The sequence below is a fragment of the Panulirus ornatus genome, chromosome 42 (genome assembly GCF_036320965.1).
Source record: "Panulirus ornatus isolate Po-2019 chromosome 42, ASM3632096v1, whole genome shotgun sequence".
Taxonomy (NCBI): domain Eukaryota; kingdom Metazoa; phylum Arthropoda; class Malacostraca; order Decapoda; family Palinuridae; genus Panulirus; species Panulirus ornatus.
The window spans coordinates 18831776-18851508 of NC_092265.1; the positions used below are offsets into that span (position 1 = coordinate 18831776).

General features: G+C 41.4%; 1 protein-coding gene across 1 annotated transcript in view; it reads left to right on the forward strand.

Moving 5' to 3' along the window:
• Positions 1-256: 256 nt before the first annotated feature.
• Positions 257-19733, forward strand: part of LOC139761954 (importin-11-like) — a 127961-nt gene continuing 108484 nt past the window's right edge. The window contains exon 1 of the mRNA XM_071686666.1: positions 257-449. Within this exon, the coding sequence (XP_071542767.1) occupies positions 294-449 (156 nt within the window). The 5' untranslated portion in view covers positions 257-293. The remainder of the gene's footprint in view (positions 450-19733) is intronic.

The following is a 19733-nucleotide window of genomic DNA, read 5'->3' on the forward strand; positions in this document are numbered from 1 at the left end:
AAAAGGAAGGATTTGGAATATAGGAATCATGCTATATGTGATAATGTAAGGAATGGAGACCTCACCTCAGTTATGAATCAGTTGATTGTGTAAAGTAAAAAAGTAAGCCATATACGATGAATCATCGCAGTGTGTGACATGAAAATGTTGGGTTTGCTTATATAACAAGGAAGTTTTATGTTTCACTTGAATACAGTGAATATGGGTTATGGATTATTATACAATAGGTAGATAGACTAAACATATATTTTTATTGGAAGTGTATCTACTGTTTATTCCAGGTTTTGCATGTTATGTCCTTCATGATTGAGGTTGTGGGTGTAGGCATCCAGCCACATGCTGCTCCTCTTGCACAGTATTTACCTGGACTCTGGGAGGAATCCTCTGATCATAGCATGTTGCGATGTGCTATTTTAACAACGCTAGTTCACATGGTTACTGGGCTCATGGTAAGTTATTTTTTCTCAAGAAAGTATTTGCTTTCTTTTCAGGCATTGATAATCACGAGTGTTGTGGTTTAAATTTTCCCAATAGTTTTTTCTGTAATAAAAGACCTTTTTTTAATCTCTGTTTATATCTTAATTTTCAGTTTTTTCAGTTTCACATTATCTATGTTAATGTTAAGTTGTTTATATCTTAATTTTCAGTTTTTTCAGTTTCACATTATCTATGTTAATGTTAAGTTTTCTTCAAATAATATTGGTTTGGGAATGTTTTTGGGAGTAAAGTCAGGGGTTGGTGATAGGACAAGAGCAAAGGAAGGAGTAGCACTACTGAAACAAGAGTTGTGGGAGTATGTGATAGGGTGTAAGAAAGTATGGGTGAAACTGAAAGTGGATGGAGAGAGATGGGCAATTATTGGTGCCTATGCACCTGGGCATGAGAAGAATGATCATTAGAGGCAAGTGTTTTGGGAGCAGCTGAGTGAGTGGGTTAGCAGTTTCGTTGCACGAGACTGGGTTATAGTGATTGGTGATTTGAATGCAGAGGTGAGTAATGTGGCAGTTGAGGGAATAACTGGTGTACATGGGGTGTTCAGTGTTGTAAATGGAAATGGTGAAGAGCTTGTAGATTTATGTGCTGAAAAAGGACTGGTGATTGGGAATACCTGGTTTGAAAAGAGAAATATACATAAGCATATGTATGTAAGTAGGCGAGATGGCCAGAGAGCGTTATTGGATTACATGTTAATTGATAGGCACGTGAAAGAGAGACTTTTGGATGTTAATGTGCTGAGAGGTGCAACTAGAGGGATGTCTGATCCTTATCCTGTAGAGGCGAAGGTGAAGGTTTGTAGAGGTTTTCAGAAAAGAAGAGAGAATGTTGGGGCGAAGAGGGTGGTGAGAGTAAGTGAGCTTGGGAAGGAGACTTGCGTGAGGAGGTACCAGGAGAGACTGAGTACAGAATGGAAAAAGGTGAGAACAATGGAAGCAAGGGGAGTGGGGGAGGAATGGGATGTATTTAGGGAAGCAGTGATTGCTTGCACAAAAGATGCTTGTGGCATGAAAAGCGTGGTAGGTGGGCAGATTAGAAAGCGTGGTGAGTGGTGGGATGAAGAAGTAAGATTATTAGTGAAAGAGAAGAGAGAGGCATTTGGACAATTTTTGCAGGGAAGTAGTGCAAATGACTGGGAGATGTATAAAAGAAAGAGGCAGGAGGTCAAGAGAAAGGTGTGAGCAGGGAAAAAGAGGGCAAATGAGAGTTGGAGTGAGAGAGTATCATTAAATTTTAGGGAGAATAAAAATATGTTTGGAAGGAGGTAAATAATGTATGAAGACAAGAGAACAAATGAGAACATCAGTGAAGGGGGCTAATGGGGAGGTAATAACAAGTAGTGGTGATGTTAGGAGATGGAGTGAGTATTTTGAAGGTTTGTTGAATGTGTTAGATGATAGAGTGGCAGATATAGGGTGTTTTGGTCAAGGTGGTATGCAAAGTGAGAGGGTCAAGGAGAATGATTTGGTAAACAGAGAAAAGGTAGTGAAAGTTTTGCAAAAGATGAGAGCTGGCAAGGCGGCAGGTTTGGATGGTATTGCAGTGGAATATATTAAAAAAGGGGATGACTGTGTCTGTATTGTTGACTGGTTGGTGAGGATATTCTATTTATGTATGGCTCATGGTGAAGTGCCTGAGGATAGGCAGAATGCATGCATTGTCCCATTGTGCAAAAGCAATGGGGATAAAGGTGAATGTTCAAATTGCAGAGGTATAAGTTTGTTGAGTATTACAGGGAAATTATATTGGAGGGTGAAGGCATGTACAGAGCATCAGATTGGGGAAGAGGAGTGTGGTTTCAGAAGTGGTAGAGGATGTGTGGATCAGGTGTTTGCTTTGAAGAATGTTTGTGAGAAATACTGAGAAAAACAAAATGCTTTGAAGAATGTTTGTGAGTTTGTGAGAAATACTTAGAAAAACAAATGGATTTGTTTGTAGTATTTATGGATCTGGAGAAGGCATATGATAGAGTTGATAGAGATGCTTTGTGGAAGGTAGTAAGAAAATCTTTGTTTGGATTTTGGAATGGTTTGAATCACCACTATGGTGTGGCAGGCAAGTTGCTAGAAGCAGTGGAAAGTTTTTATCGAGGAAGTATGGCAAGTGTACGAGTAGGAAGAGAGGAAAGTGATTGGTTCTCAGTGAATGTAGGTTTGCGGCAGGGGTGCGTGATGTCTCCATGGTTGTTTGATTTGTTTGTGGATGGGGTTGTTAGGGAGGTGAATGCAAGAGTTTTGGAGAGAGGGGCAAGTATGCAGTCTGTTGTGGATGAAAAGGCTTGGGAAGTGAGTCAGTTGTTGTTCGCTGATGATACAGCACTGGTGGCTGATTTGGGTGAGAAACTGCAGAAGCTGGTGACTGAGTTTGGCAGAGTGTGTGAAAGAAGAAAGTGAGTTTGGCAAAGTGTGTGAAAGAAGAAAGCTGAGAGTAATTGTGAATAAGAGCAAGGTTATTAGGTACAGTAGGGTTGAGGGACAAGTCATTTGGGAGGTAAGTTTAAATGGAGAAAAACTGGAGGAAGTGAAGTGTTTTAGATATCTGGGAGTGGATTTGGCAGCGGATGGAACCATGGAAGCGGAAGTGAGTCACAGCGTTGAGGAGGTGGCGAAAGTGCTGGGAACATTGAAGAATGTGTGGAAGGTGAGAACATTATCTCGGAAAGAATAAGTGGGTATGTTTGAAGGAATAGGGGTTCTAACAATGTTATATGGTTGAGAGGCGTGGGCTATAGATAGGGTTGTGTGGAGGAGGGTGAATGTGTTGGAAATTAGATGCTTGAGGACAGTATGTGGTGTGAGGTGGTTTGTTCAAGTAAGTAATGAAATGGTAAGAGATGTGTGATTATAAAAAGAGTGTGGTTGAAAGAGCAAAAGACCGTGTATTGAAATGGTTTTGTCACATGGAAAGAATGAGTGAGGAAAGATTGACAAAGAGGATATATGTGTCAGAGGTGGAAGGAATGAGGAGAAGTGGGAGACCAAATTGGAGGTGGAAAGATGGAGTGAAAAAGAAATTGAATGATTGGGGCCTGAACATGCAGGAATGTGAAAGGTGTGCAAGGAATAGAGTGAATTGGAACGATTTAGTATACTGGGGTCGATGTGCTGTCAGTGGATTAAACCAGGGCATGTGAAGCGTCTGTGGTAAACCATGGAAAGTTCTGTGGGGCCTGGATGTGGAAAGGGAGCTGTGGTTTCGGTGCATTATACATGACAGAGACTGAGTATGAATGAATGTGGCCTTTGTTGTCTTTTTCTAGTGCTACCTCATGCATGTGTGGGAGAGAGAGAGAGAGAGAGAGAGAGAGAGAGAGAGAGAGAGAGAGAGAGAGAGAGAGATCATTTCATGTGTGGTGTGGTGGCGACAGGAATGAATAAAGGCAGCAAGTATAAATTTTGTACACGTGTATATATGTATATGCCTGTGTATGTATTTATAAGTATACGTTGAAATGTATAGGTATGTATATGTGCGTGTGTGGACGTGTATGTATATGCATGTGTATGTGGGTGGGTTGGGCCATTCTTTCGTCTGTTTCCTTGTGCTACCTTCACTAATGCAAGAGACAGTGACAAAATATAATGAAAAAGAAATATCTCCCATTTCAAAATTTTATCTCACATGCAAGTTGTCACTAAGTCATTTCCCCTGCCTTTTGGATCCCAACCCCTTCATTTAATTGTATTCTTAACATGGAGACTTGTTATCTGTAATTTTGTATCTCTTGTGTGACCTCTTATTGTTAATGCATGTTAAACTTTTTTCATTATGTACATCTTTCTGTGACTTATCCCTTATCCCCCTCGGCTTAAGCTTTACCTACTTTTGTATCATGATTTTGCATTCCCAACAGCATGACTCATATAAACTCAAAGTAATTTTTTTTATCCTACCCCTATACTTGCTCTCAGTCATTTAGTTTTTCACTGTTGTGAACAGGGGAAGAGGAATACTGAACAGAAAAATATCGGAAGTTACCAGCATTAAGTGAAGACATGGCCATGGTGCTTCTCTTGTAAAGATTTTCTCCTGGGATATTGTGGCACAGTCTTCCTAGGGACACATGTTTATGATTTATGATGAAAGAGTTTCAAGGCAAATATCTCATGGTAAAAGTCACTGAATTTCTAAAGCCCTTGACTTAAGATGGACTTGTAGGACAGGTTTGATAAGACCTTAATTTTGGAATGCTTTTAAGCTGTGCACCTTTCAGTAAATGCCAGGTTTGCTGATTTCAGCAGTTCGTAGAATCTTATGAAATTATTGTGTTTGAACAAAGAGCAAGAGATGTAGGAATAACAAAATGACTGTCAGTTGTAAAACTGAATGTAAAACTTAAGGTAACCCCTGAACTTCTGTGAAAGTAATTTTTATGTTCTCTGCATGGCTACTGCAACCTTACTTTAAAATTTGAGTCTCCCTCCCCTCATTTAAACTCAAAAGCATGATTTATTGGTATTTAGAGATGCCTTATGTAGTTAGCAACTATAATTTGCTTTGGTAAAAAATCCCTCTTTGTCGTTACCTACATAACAGAGGGAGAAACGTGTTCACTTGCCGAGCTCTGTGTCTTGCTGGGCAGCTGTGGATGCTCGGCCTGGTAAAGTAGTGACTTTCTTTGGAGTACTAATAAAAATGATATTGATTCGATGGATGTTGATCATGATTTTGATCATAATGGGAAAATGATCTTGAATATGATGCAAAGGATATATGAGTAGAATGTTCCAGAAAAAGTGACATCAAGCAGTTATGTAGATGGCTCAGGTCATTGTGTGTAGTGAATAATGAAACTGTATAGGAAACTGTGAATAGTGTATATGTCTAAAAAATAAGTAAATTAAATATAATGAATAAGTGCTTTATCTGAAAATTACATTAAAAGCCATTTATGAATAAAATCAAGGTTATTAGGTTTAACATGGCAGAGGGACAGATTATTTTGGGATGTGAGTTTGGATAGAGAAAATTTGGAGGTAGTGAAGTGTTTTAGGTACCTGGGAGTGGATATGGCAGGATGTGTGTCTTGGGATGGATGAGGGAACAAAGATTCTAGGAGTACTGAGGAATATGTGGAAAGAGAAATCATTATCTGGGAGGGTAAAAATTTTTTTTTTTGAAGGTATGGTAGTCTCAGTGATGTTGTATGGATTCAAGGCATGGGCTATAGTTGAGGATGTGTGGAGAGTGGGTGTGTTGGAAATAAAATGTTAGAGGGCAATATGTGGTGTGAGTTTTTGTTTGAGTAATAAAAGGGTAAGGGAGAGATGTTTTAACAAGAAGAGTTTGTTTGAGAGAGCAGAGCAGAAGAGGGGATGCTGAATATGTTTAGACATATGGAGAGAATGTGAGGGGAGAGGTTGACAAGAGGATTTATGTGTCAGACGTGGATAGGACAAGGAGAAGGAGACCAAATTGGAAATGAAGGATGGTATGAAAATGATTTTCCTTATGCTCAGGGCTTGAACATGCAGGATTATGAAATATGTTCATGGGCTAGAGTGAATGGAGTGATGTGGTATCCACCAGGTGATTTGCTTTCAGTGAACTGAATCAGGCAAATGAAGCAGCCAGGATCAGACCAAATTGGAAATAAAGGATGGTATGAAAATGATTTTCCTTATGCTCAGGGCTTGAACATGCAGGATTATGAAAGATGTTCATGGGCTAGAGTGAATGGAGTGATGTGATATCCACCAGGTGATTTGCTGTCAGTGAACTGAACCAGGCAAATGAAGCAGCCAGGATCAGCATTGAAAGGTCTCTGGGGCCTGATTTTAGATGGGTGCTTTGGTTTTGGTGCATTACATGTGACAGCTAGAGAATGGATGTGAGCAAGTGAGACCTTTTTAGTCTGTTCCTGGCAGTACCTCACCAATATTGGAAATGGTAAACAAGTATGAAAGGAAAAGAAAAATGTATTAATAACTGAAATTTTATAAATAAGCCATGTGTAAAAACCCTGTGGTGTGTAATGAGATATTTTCCATAATGATCATCTTTTATTATTCACAGGGTATCATGTTTCATTATCCAAAAGTATGACGTGTGTTATTATGGAATAAAAACAAATACAACTGTGAGTTATGTAAGATATATGTTCTGGTCAATGGGCAGCAAGATGTTGACAAAATCTTTTTTGTCAGTAATGATGAAACAGACAGTGCATCATCTGCACACATACGAATTTTAGATGTTTGTAAAGCTCGAAATAATGTGCGTTATTTTTTTACCAATATTTCTTGTTCCAAGTAATTGATAAAACTAAGGAACGTTTTTTTTGGTTTTTGATAACCCTCTTTATTTGGAGATCCCTAACTTTTTGAGGTCTTGAGTGGAAAGGTTTGGCGGTGGAAGTAAATGTCTTGGAGAGAGTGGCAGGTTGTTTACTTGGGGTGGAGGGTTAGGGATTAGAGATAGTTGCCATTTATGGGTGACATGGCTCATGTGGCAGACTTGAGTGAGAAACAGCAGTTGGTGTTTTGACTTTGGGAGTGTGTGTGAAAGGAGGAAGTTGAGAGTTTGTGTGAAAAAAAAGTAAGCAAGAGAGAGAGAGAGAGAGAGAGAGAGAGAGAGAGAGAGAGAGAGAGAGAGAGAGAGAGAGAGCAAATAACTTGGATGAAGTAGAGTGTATTAGATACCAGAGAGGGGTTATGGTACCTGATGGAAATTTTGGAGCTGAAGCAAATTATAGGAAGGATGAAAGGGCAGAAATCCTGGATGCATTGAGGGGTTTGTTGAAAGAGAGGTCTCTCTCTGTTAGGGCAAAGATAGGTATGTTTAATGTTTTAGTACTCCCATCAGTGCTATATGGGTGTAAGTTGTGGACCCTGATTCCTAAAGAACAGAAGAAGGAGGATGTGTTGGAGGGGAAATGCTTGAGAACATTATATGACGGAATAAATTTTTTCATGATTCATCGTTGTGTTTTGCGTTAGTGTGAGGAAACAGACAGAGAGACGTGCACATGCACGCATGTACACACACAGACACGAAAGAGAGAGAGAGAGAGAGAGAGAGAGAGAGAGAGAGGGGGGGGGGGGGGGAGAGAGAGCAACTGAAGGGGGGCTGGAAACCCTCCCCTTCTTGTATTTCAATTTCTGAAAGAGGATACGGAAAGAGGAGTCAGGGAGAGCTCATCCCCCTCGAAGGCTCAGATTGGGTTGTCTTAATGTATGTGGATGTAACCAAGATGATAGAAAAGGAGAGATAGGTAGTATGTTTGAGGAAACAAACCTAGATGTTCTGGCTTTGAGTGAAACAAAGTTCAAGGGTAAAGGAGAAGAATGGTTAGGAAATGTCTTGAGAGTAAAGTCGGAGGTTGGTAAGAGGACACGAGCAAAGGAAGGAGTAGCAGTACTCCTAAAGCAGGAGTTGTGGGAGTGTGTGATAGAATGTAAGAAATATATTCTAGATTGATGTGGGTAAAACTGAAAGTGGATGGCAAGAGATGAGTGATTATTGGTGCTTATGCACCTGGTCATGAGGATAAAGATCATAAGAGGCAAGAGTTTTGAGAACAGTTGAGTGTGTGTCAGCAGTTTTAATGCATGAGACTGGGTATTAGTGATGGGTGATTTGAATGCAGTGGAGGGTATAATTGATATATTTTCTTTTTATTATTATTTTGCTTTTGTTGCTGTCTCCCGCATTAGCGAGGTAGTGCAAGGAAACAAACGAAAGAATGACCCAACCCACCCACATACACATGTATATACATACACATCCACACACGCAAATATACATACCTATACATCTCAACATTTTTTTCTTTTATTTGCTTTGTCGCTGTCTCCCGCGTTAGCGAGGTAGTGCAGGGAAACAGATGAAAGAAATGGCCCAACCCACCCACATACACATGTATACACATACACGTTCACGCACGCAAATATACATACCTATACATCTCAACATATACATATATACACACACATAGACATATACATATATACACATGTACATAATTCATACTGTCTACCTTTATTCATTCCCATCGCCACCTCGCCACACATGAAATAACAACCCCCTCCCCCAAATGTGCATGAGGTAGCGCTAGGAAAAGACAACAGAGGCCACTTTCGCTCACATTCAGTCTCTAGCTGTCATGTGATAATGCACCGAAACCATAGTTCCCTTTCCACATCCAGGCCCCACAGAACTTTCCATGGTTTACCCCAGACACTTCACATACCCTGGTTCAGTCCATTGACAGCACGTCGACCCCGGTATACTACATTGTTCCAATTCACTCTATTCCCTGCATGTCTTTCACCCTCCTGCATGTTCAGGCCCCGATCACTCAAAATCTTTTTCACTACATCTCTCCACCTCCAATTTGGTCTCCCACCACTTCTTGTTCCCTCCACCTCCGACACATACATCCTCTTGGTCAATCTTTCCTCACTCATTCTCTCCATGTGACCAAACCATTTCAACACACCCTCTTCTGCTCTCTCAATCACACTCTTTTTATTACCACACATCTCTCTTACCCTGTTATTACTTACTCGATCAAACCACCTCACACCACATATTGTCCTCAAACATCTCATTTCCAGCACATCCACCCTCCTCCGCACAACTCTATCCATAGCTCACACCTCGCAACCATATAACATTTTTGGAACCACTGTTCCTTCAAACATACCCATTTTTGCTTTCTGTGATAACGTTCTCGCCTTCTACACATTTCTCAATGCTCCCAGAACTTTGTCTGAATGTATGTGGATGTAACCTAGATGAGAGATAGGTAGTATGTTTGAGGAAACAAACCTGGATGTTCTGGCTTTGAGTGAAACAAAGCTCAAGGGTAAAGGAGAAGAATGGTTTAGAAACATCTTGAGAGTTAAGTCGGAGGTTGGTGAGAGGACAAGAGCAAAGGAAGGAGTAGCAATACTCCTAAAGCATGAGTTGTGGGAGTGTGTGAAAGAGTGTAAGAAATATATTCTTAATTGATGTGGGTAAAACTGAAAGTGGATGGCAAGAGATGGGTGATTATTGGTGCTTATATATGAGATATTATTCAGTATTGTGAATGGAAATGATGAAGAGGTTGTGGATTTGTGTGCTGAAAAAAGACTGGTGATTGGGAATACCTGGTTTATAAAGAGAGATATACATAAGTATACGTTTGTAAGTAGGAGAGATGGTCAAAGGGTATCATTAGATTGCATTAATTGATAGAAGTGTAGAAGAGAGAGTTTTGGAGGTAAATGTGCTGAGAGGGGCAGCTGGTGGGATGTCTGATGAAATATCTTTTTGGAGGCAAAGGTGAAGATTTGTAGAGGTTTTCAAAAAAAAAGAGATAATATAGGGGAGAAGAGTTTGGTGAGACTAAGTGAGCTTGGAAAGGAGACTTGTGTGAAGAAATGCCAGGAGAAATTGAATGCAGAATGGTAAAAGTTGAGAGCAGATGGCTTAAGGGGAGTGGCTGATGAATGAGATGTATTTAGGGAAGCAGTGATGTCATGTGCAAGAGATGCATGTGGCATGAGAAAGATGGGAGGTAGGCAGATTAGAAAGCGTAGTGAGTGGTGGGATGAGGAAGTAAAGTTTTAAGTGAAAGAGAAAAGAGAGGCATTTGGATGATACATAAAAGGAATGAGTGCAAATGATTGGGAGATGTATAAGAAAAAGCAGCAGGAGATCAAGAGGAAGGTGCAATGGTTGAACGAGGTAAATAATGTGCGAAAAACAGAACAAATGGGATCATTGGTGAAGGGGTAAAGGGGGAAAGTGATAACAGGTAGTGATGGAGTGAGTATTCAGAAGGATTGTTCAATGTGTTTTATGACATTGACAGATGTAGGGTGTTTTGGTCAGGGTGGTGTACAAAGTGAGAGAGTTAGGGAGAGTGGTTGGGTGAAAACAGAAGAGGTTGTGAAAGCCTTGCAGAAGATGAAATCCAGCAAGGTGTTAGCATTGGATGGTATTGCAGTTGTATTTATTAAGAAAGAGGGTGAATGTGTTGTTGATTGTGGTTGGTAAGGATATTTAATATATTTATGGATCTTGGTGAAGTGCCTGAGGATTGGCAGAATGTATGTATGTATAGTGCCATTGGACAAGCACAAAAGGGATAAAGGTGAATGTTCAAACTACAGAGGCATAAGTTCGTTGAGTATGCCTGGAAAATTGTACGTGAGGTTATTGATAGAGAGAGTGAAGGCTTGTACAGAGCATCAGATTGGAGAGGAGTAGTGTGGTTTCAGAAATGGTAGAGGATGTGTGGATCAGGTGTTTACTTTGAAAAGTGTATGTGAAAAATACTTGGTAGAACAGATAGATTTGTCTGTGGCATTTATGGATCTGGAGAAGGCATACGATAGGGTTGATAGAGAGGATCTGTGGAAGGTCTTAAGAGTATATGGTGTGGGAGGTAAGCTGCTAGAAGGAGTGAGAGGTTTTTAACAAGGGTGTAAGGTTTGTGTACAAGTAGGAAGAGAGGAGAGTGATTGGTTTCCAGTGAAGATCGGTCTGTGGCAGGGAAGTGCAATGTCACTATGGTTGTTTGATTTGTTTATGGATGAGGTGCTAAGGGAGGTAAATGCAAGAGTCTTGGAGAGAGGGGTGAGTATGCAGTCTGTTGGGGATGAGAGGGCCAAGGAAGTGATCCAATTGTTGTTTGTTGATGATATAGCACTGGTGATTGATTCGAGTGAGAAACTGCAGTTTGCGACTGAGTTTAGAAAAGCGTGTGAAATGTGCAAATTGAGAGTAAATGTGAATAAGATCAAGGTTATTAGGTTCACCAGGGTTGCAGGACAAGATTGTTGGGATGTGAGTTTGAATGGAGAGAAACTGGAGGAAGTCAAGAGTTTTAGATATCTCGGAGTGGACTTGGCAGCAAGTTGAATCATGGAAGATGAAGTGAGTCATTGGGTATGGGAGGGGCCAAAGGTTCTGGGAACAATGAAGAATGTGTGGAAAGAGAGAATGTTATCTCAGAGAGCAAAAATGAGTATGTTTGAAGGAATAGTAGTTCCAGCAATATTATGTGGTTTCAAGGCATGGGCTATAGATAAGGTTCTGTGGAGGAGGGTAGATGTACTGGAAATGAAATGTTTGTGGACATGTGATGAGGTGGTTTGATTGAGTAAGTAATGAAAGGGTAAGAGAGATGGAGTGGTAATGGAAAGAGTGTGGTTGAGAGAGAAGAAGAGGGTGTGTTAAAATAGTTTGGACATATGGAGAGAATGAGAAAGGAAAGGTTGATAGATTGGAGGTGGAAGGATGGAGTGAAAAAGATTTTGAGTGATCAGGGCCTAAACATTCATGAGGGTGAGAGCCGTTTAAGGAATAGAGTGAATTGGAACAATGTGGTATACTGGGGTTGACCTGCTGTCAATGGACTGAACCAGGGCATGTGAGACGTCTGGGGTAAAACCATGAAAAAGTCTGTGAGGCCTGGATGTGGATAAGCTGTTATGGTTTCAGTGCATTACACATGACAGCTAGAGACAGTGTGAACAAATGTGGCCTTTTTGTCTGTTTTCCTGGTGCTACCTCATTGAAGCAGGGGTTAGTGGTGCTGGTTCCTCTGACGCTGGGTAGTGCTGGGAATGGATGTAAGGAAGCAAGTATGAATATTTACATGTGTATATATGTATATATGTACATATGTTGATATGTATATGCATGTGTATGTGTGTGTATGGGCATTTATGTGTATATATATATATATATATATATATATATATATATATATATATATATATATATATATATATATATATATATATATAATATATATATATATATATATATATATATATATATATATATATATATTTATATATTTATATATTTATATATATGTGCTGAAAAAGGACTGATGATTGGGAATACCTGGTTTAAAAAGCGAGATATACATAAGTATACTTATGTAAGTAGGAGAGATGGCCAGAGAGCGTTATTGGATTACGTGTTAATTGACAGGCGTGCGAAAGAGAGACTTTTGGATGTCAGTGTGCTGAGAGGTGCAACTGGAGGGATGTCTGATCATTATCTTGTGGAGGCTTAGGTGAAGATTAGTATGGGTTTTCAGAAAAGAAGAGTGAATGTTGGGGTGAAGAAGGTGGTGAGAGTAAGTGAGCTTGGGAAGGAGACCTGTGTGAAGAAGTATCAGGAGAGACTGTGTACAGAATGGAAAAAGGTGAGAACAATGGAAGTAAGGGGAGTGGGGGAGGAATGGGATGTATTTAGGGAATCAGTGATGGATTGCGCAAAAGATGCTTGTGGCATGAGAAGAGTGGGAGGTGGGCTGTTTAGAAAGGGTAGTGAGTGGTGGGATGAAGAAGTAAGAGTATTAGTGAAAGAGAAGAGAGAGGCATTTGGGCGATTTTTGGAGGGAAAAAATGCAATTGAGTGGGAGAAGTATAAAAGAAAGAGACAGGAGGTCAAGAGAAAGGTGCAAGAGGTGAAAAAAAGGGCAAATGAGAGTTGGGGTGAGAGACTATCAGTAAATTTTAGGGAGAATAAAAAGATGTTCTGGAAGGAGGTAAATAGGGTGCGTAAGACAAGGGAGCAAATGGGAACTTCAGTGAAGGGCGTAAATGGGGAGGTGATGACAAGTAGTGGTGATGTGAGAAGGAGATGGAGTGAGTATTTTGAAGGTTTGTTGAATGTGTTTGATGATAGAGTGGGAGATATAGGGTGTTTGGGTCGAGGTGGTGTGCAAAGTGAGAGGGTTAGGGAAAATGATTTGGTAAACAGAGAAGAGGTAGTAAAAGCTTTGCGGAAGATGAAAGCCGGCAAGGCAGCAGGTTTGGATGGTATTGCAGTGGAATTTATTAAAAAAGGGGGTGACTGTATTGTTGACTGGTTGGTAAGGTTATTTAATATATGTATGACTCATGGTGAGGTGCCTGAGGATTGGCGGAATGCGTGTATAGTGCCATTGTACAAAGGCAAAGGGGATAAGAGTGAGTGCTCAAATTACAGAGGTATAAGTTTGTTGAGTATTCCTGGTAAATTATATGGGAGGGTATTGATTGAGAGGGTGAAGGCATGTACAGAGCATCAGATTGGGGAAGAGCAGTGTGGTTTCAGAAGTGGTAGAGGATGTGTGGATCAGGTGTTTGCTTTGAAGAATGTATGTGAGAAATACTTAGAAAAGCAAATGGATTTGTATGTAGCATTTATGGATCTGGAGAAGGCATATGATAGAGTTGATAGAGATGCTCTGTGGAAGGTATTAAGAATATATGGTGTGGGAGGCAAGTTGTTAGAAGCAGTGAAAAGTTTTTATCGAGGATGTAAGGCATGTGTACGTGTAGGAAGAGAGGAAAGTGATTGGTTCTCAGTGAATGTAGGTTTGCGGCAGGGGTGTGTGATGTCTCCATGGTTGTTTAATTTGTTTATGGATGGGGTTGTTAGGGAGGTAAATGCAAGAGTCTTGGAAAGAGGGGCAAGTATGAAGTCTGTTGGGGATGAGAGAGCTTGGGAAGTGAGTCAGTTGTTGTTCGCTGATGATACAGCGCTGGTGGCGGATTCATGTGAGAAACTGCAGAAGCTGGTGACGGAGTTTGGTAAAGTGTGTGGAAGAAGAAAGTTAAGAGTAAATGTGAATAAGAGCAAGGTTATCAGGTACAGTAGGGTTGAGGGTCAAGTCAATTGGGAGGTGAGTTTGAATGGAGAAAAACTGGAGGAAGTGAAGTGTTTTAGATATCTGGAAGTGGATCTGTCAGCGGATGGAACCATGGAAGCGGAAGTGGATCATAGGGTGGGGGAGGGGGCGAAAATTTTGGGAGCCTTGAAAAATGTGTGGAAGTCGAGAACATTATCCCGGAAAGCAAAAATGGGTATGTTTGAAGGAATAGTTGTTCCAACAATGTTGTATGGTTGCGAGGCGTGGGCTATGGATAGAGTTGTGCGCAGGAGGATGGATGTGCTGGAAATGAGATGTTTGAGGACAATGTGTGGTGTGAGGTGGTTTGATCGAGTAAGTAACGTAAGGGTAAGAGAGATGTGTGGAAATAAAAAGAGCGTGGTTGAGAGAGCAGAAGAGGGAGTTTTGAAGTGGTTTGGGCACATGGAGAGAATGAGTGAGGAAAGATTGACCAAGAGGATATATGTGTCGAAGGTGGAGGGAACGAGGAGAAGAGGGAGACCAAATTGGAGGTGGAAAGATGGAGTGAAAAGGATTTTGTGTGATCGGGGCCTGAACATGCAGGAGGGTGAAAGGAGGGCAAGGAATAGAGTGAATTGGAGCGATGTGGTATACAGGGGTTGACGTGCTGTCAGTGGATTGAATCAAGGCATGTGAAGCGTCCGGGGTAAACCATGGAAAGCTGTGTAGGTATGTATATTTGCGTGTGTGGACGTGTGTATGTACATGTGTATGGGGGGTTTGGGCCATTTCTTTCGTCTGTTTCCTTGCGCTACCTCGCAAACGTGGGAGACAGCGACAAAGTATAAAAAAAAAAAAAAAAAAAAAAAATTATCTATATATATATATTTTTTTTTTTTTTTTTTTTGCCGCTGTCTCCCGCGTTTGCGAGGTAGCGCAAGGAAACAGACGAAAGAAATGGCCCAACCCACCCCCATACACATGTATATACATACATGTCCACACACGCAAATATACATACCTACACAGCTTTCCATGGTTTACCCCAGATGCTTCACATGCCCTGATTCAATCCACTGACAGCACGTCAACCCCGGTATACCACATCGATCCAATTCACTCTATTCCTTGCCCTCCTTTCACCCTCCTGCATGTTCAGGCCCCGATCACACAAAATCTTTTTCACTCCATCTTTCCACCTCCAATTTGGTCTCCCACTTCTCGTTCCCTCCACCTCAAACACATATATCCTCTTGGTCAATCTTTCCTCACTCATTCTCTCCATGTGACCAAACCATTTCAAAACATCCTCTTCTGCTCTCTCAACCACGCTCTTTTTATTTCCACACATCTCTCTTACCCTTACGTTACTTACTCGATCAAACCACCTCACACCACACATTGTCCTCAAACATCTCATTTCCAGCACATCCACCCTCCTGCGCACAACTCTATCCATAGCCCTTGCCTCGCAACCATACAACATTGTTGGAACCACTATTCCTTCAAACATACCCATTTTTGCTTTCCGAGATAATGTTCTCGACTCCCACACATTCTTCAAGGCTCCCAGGATTTTCGCCCCCTCCCCCACCCTATGATCCACTTCCGCTTCCATGGTTCCATCCACTGCCAGATCCACTCTCAGATATCTAAAACACTTTACTTCCTCCAGTTTTTCTCCATTGAAACTTACCTCCCAATTGACTTGACCCTCAACCCTACTGTACCTAATATAACCTTGCTCTTATTCACATTTACTCTTAACTTTCTTCTTTCACACACTTTACCAAACTCAGTCACCAGCTTCTGCAGTTTCTCACATGAATCAGCCACCAGCGCTGTATCATCAGCGAACAGAAACTGACTCACTTCCCAAGCTCTCTCATCCACAACAGACTTCATACTTGCCCCTCTTTCCAAAACTCTTGCATTCACCTCCCTAACAACCCCATCCATAAACAAATTAAACAACCATGGAGACATCAAACACCCCTGCCGCAAACCTACATTTACTGAGAACCAATCACTTTCCTCTCTTCGTACACGTACACATGCCTTACATGCTCGATAAAAACTTTTCACTGCTTCTTACAATTTGCCTCCCACACCATATATTCTTAATACCTTCCACAGAGCATCTCTATCAACTCTATCATATGCCTTCTCCAGATCCATAAATGCTACATACAAATCCATTTGCTTTTCTAAGCATTTCTCACATACATTCTTCAAAGTAAACACCTGATCCACACATCCTCTACCACTTCTGAAACCACACTGCTCTTCCCCAATCTGATGCTCTGTACATGCCTTCACCCTCTCAATCAATACCCTCCCATATAATTTACCAGGAATACTCAACAAACTTATGCCTCTGAAATTTGAGCACTCACTCTTATCCCCTTTGCCTTTGTACAATGGTACTATGCACGCATTCCGCCAATCCTCAGGCACCTCACCATGAGTCATACATACATTAAATAACCTTACCAACCAGTCAATAATACAGTCACCCCATTTTTTAATAAATTCCACTGCAATACCATCCAATCCTGCTGCCTTGCCGGCTTTCATCTTCAGCAAAGCTTTTACTACCTCTTCTCTGTTTACCAAATCATTTTCCCTAACCCTCTCACTTTGCACAACACCTCGACCAAAACACCCTATATCTGCCACTCTATCATCAAACACATTTAACAAACCCTCAAAATACTCACTCCATCTCCTTCTCAGATCATCACTACTTGTTATCACCTCCCCATTTGCGCCCTTCACTGAAGTTCCCATTTGCTCCCTTGTCTTACGCACTTTATTTACCTCCTTCCAGAACATCTTTTTATTCGCCCTAAAATTTAATGATACTCTCTCACCCCAACTCTCATTTGCCCTCTTTTTCACCTCTTGCACCTTTCTCTTGACCTCCTGTCACTTTCTTTTATACTTCTCCCACTCAATTGCATTTTTTCCCTGCAAAAATCGTCCAAATGCCTCTCTCTTCTCTTTCACTAATAATCTTACTTCTTCATCCCACCACTCACTACCCTTTCTAATCAACCCACCTCCCATTCTTCTCATGCCACAAGCATCTTTTGTGCAATCCATCACTGATTCCCTAAATACATCCCATTCCTCCCCCACTCCCCTTACTTCCATTGTTCTCACCTTTTTCCATTCTGTACTCAGTCTCTCCTGGTATATATATTTTTTTTTCTTTTTTGCTTTGTCGCTGTCTCCCGCGTTTGCGAGGTAGCGCAAGGAAACAGACGAAAGAAGTGGCCCAACCCACCCCCATACACATGTATATACATACGTCCACACAAATTTACATACCTACGTCCAAGGAAAATATACATACCTACACAGCTTTCCATGGTTTACCCCAGACACTTCACATGCCCTGATTCAATCCACTGACAGCACGTCAACCCCGGTATACCACATCGATCCAATTCACTCAATTCCTTGCCCTCCTTTCACCCTCCTGCATGTTCAGGCCACGATCACACAAAATCTTTTTCACTCCATCTTTCCACCTCCAATTTGGTCTCCCACTTCTCGTTCCCTCCACCTCCGACACATATATCCTCTTGGTCAATCTTTCCTCACTCATTCTCTCCATGTGCTCAAACCATTTCAAAACACCCTCTTCTGCTCTCTCAACCATACTCTTTTTATTTTCACACATCTCTCTTACCCTTACGTTACTTACTCGATCAAACCACCTCACACCACACATTGTCCTCAAACATCTCATTTCCAGCACATCCATCCTCCTGCGCACAACTCTATCCATAGCCCACGCCTCGCAACCATACAACATTGTTGGAACCACTATTCCTTCGAACATACCCATTTTTGCTTTCCGAGATAATGTTCTCGACTCCCAGGATTTTCGCCCCCTCTCTCACCCTATGATTCACTTCCGCTTCCATGGTTCCATCAGCTGCCAGATCCACTCCCAGATATATAAAACACTTTACTTCCTCCAGTTTTTCTCCATTCAAACTTGATTGAGAGGGTGAAAGCATGTACAGAGCATCAGATTGAGGAAGAGCAGTGTTGTTTCAGAAGTGGTAGAGGATGTGTGGATCAGGTGTTTGCTTTGAGGAATGTATGTGAGAAATACTTAGAAAAGCAAATGGATTTGTATGTAGCATTTATGGATCTGGAGAAGGCATATGATAGAGTTGATAGCGATGCTCTGTGGAAGGTACTAAGAATATATGGTGTGGGAGGCAAGTTGTTAGAAGCAGTGAAAAGTTTTTATCGAGGATGTAAGGCATGTGTACGTATAGGAAGAGAGGAAAGTGATTGGTTCTCAGTGAATGTAGGTTTGCGGCAGGGGCATGTGATTTCTCCATGGTTGTTTAATTTGTTTATGGATGGGGTTGTTAGGGAGGTGTATGCAAGAGTTTTGGAAAGAGTGGCAAGTATGAAGTCTGTTGGGGATGAGAGAGCTTGGGAAGTGCGTCAGTTGTTGTTCGCTGATGATACAGCGCTGGTGGCTGATTCATGCGAGAAACTGCAGAAGCTGGTGACTGAGTTTGGTAAGTGTGTGAAAGAAGAAAGTTGAGAGTAAATGTGAGTAAGAGCAAGGTTATTAGGTACAGTTGGGTTGAGGGACAAGTCAATTTGGAGGTAAGTTTGAATGGAGAAAAACTGGAGGAAGTAAAGTGTTTTAGATATCTGAGAGTGGATCTGGCAGTGGATGGAACCATGGAAGCGGAAATGGATCATAGGGTGGGGGAGGGGGCGAAAATCCTGGGAGCCTTGAAGAATGTGTGGGAGTCAAGAACATTATCTCGGAAAGCAAAAATGGGTATGTTTGAAGGAATAGTGGTTCCAACAATGTTGTATGGTTGCGAGGCTTGGGCTATGGATAGACTTGTGCGGAGGAGGGTGTATGTGCTGGAAATGAGATGTTTGAGGACAATATGTGGTGTGAGGTGGTTTGATTGAGTAAGTAATAATAGGGTAAGACAGATGTGTGGAAATAAATAGAGTGTGGTTGAGAGAGGAGAATAGTGTGTTTTGAAATGGTTTGGTCACATGGAGAGAATGAGTGAGGAAAGATTGACAAAGGGGATATATGTGTCAGAGGTGGAGGGAACGAGGAGAAGTGGGAGACCAAATTGGAGGTGGAAAGATGGAGCGAAAAAGATTTTGTGTGATCGGGGCCTGAACATGCAGAAGTGTGGAAGGCGTACAAGGAATAGAGTGAATTGGAACAATGTGGTATATCAGGGTTGACATGCTGTCAATGGATTGCACCAGGGCATGTGAAGCATCTAAGGTAAGCCATGGAAAGTTCTGTGGGCCCTGGATGTGGAAAGGGAGCTGTGGTTTCGGTGCATTATTACATGACAGCTAGAGACTGAGTGTGAATGAATTTGGACTTTGTTGTCTTTTCCTAGCGCTACCTCGCACACATTTGGGGGAGGGGATTGTTATTTCATGTGTGATGAGTTGGCGATGGGAATGAATAAAGACAGACTGTGAATTATGTGCATGTGTATATATGTGTATGTCTGTGTGTGTATGTATATGTATACGTTGAGATGTATAGGTATGTATATTTGCGTGTGTGGACGTGTATGTATATATATATGTGTATGTGGGTGGGTTGGGCCATTCTTTCGTCTGTTTCCTTGCGCTACGTCGCTAA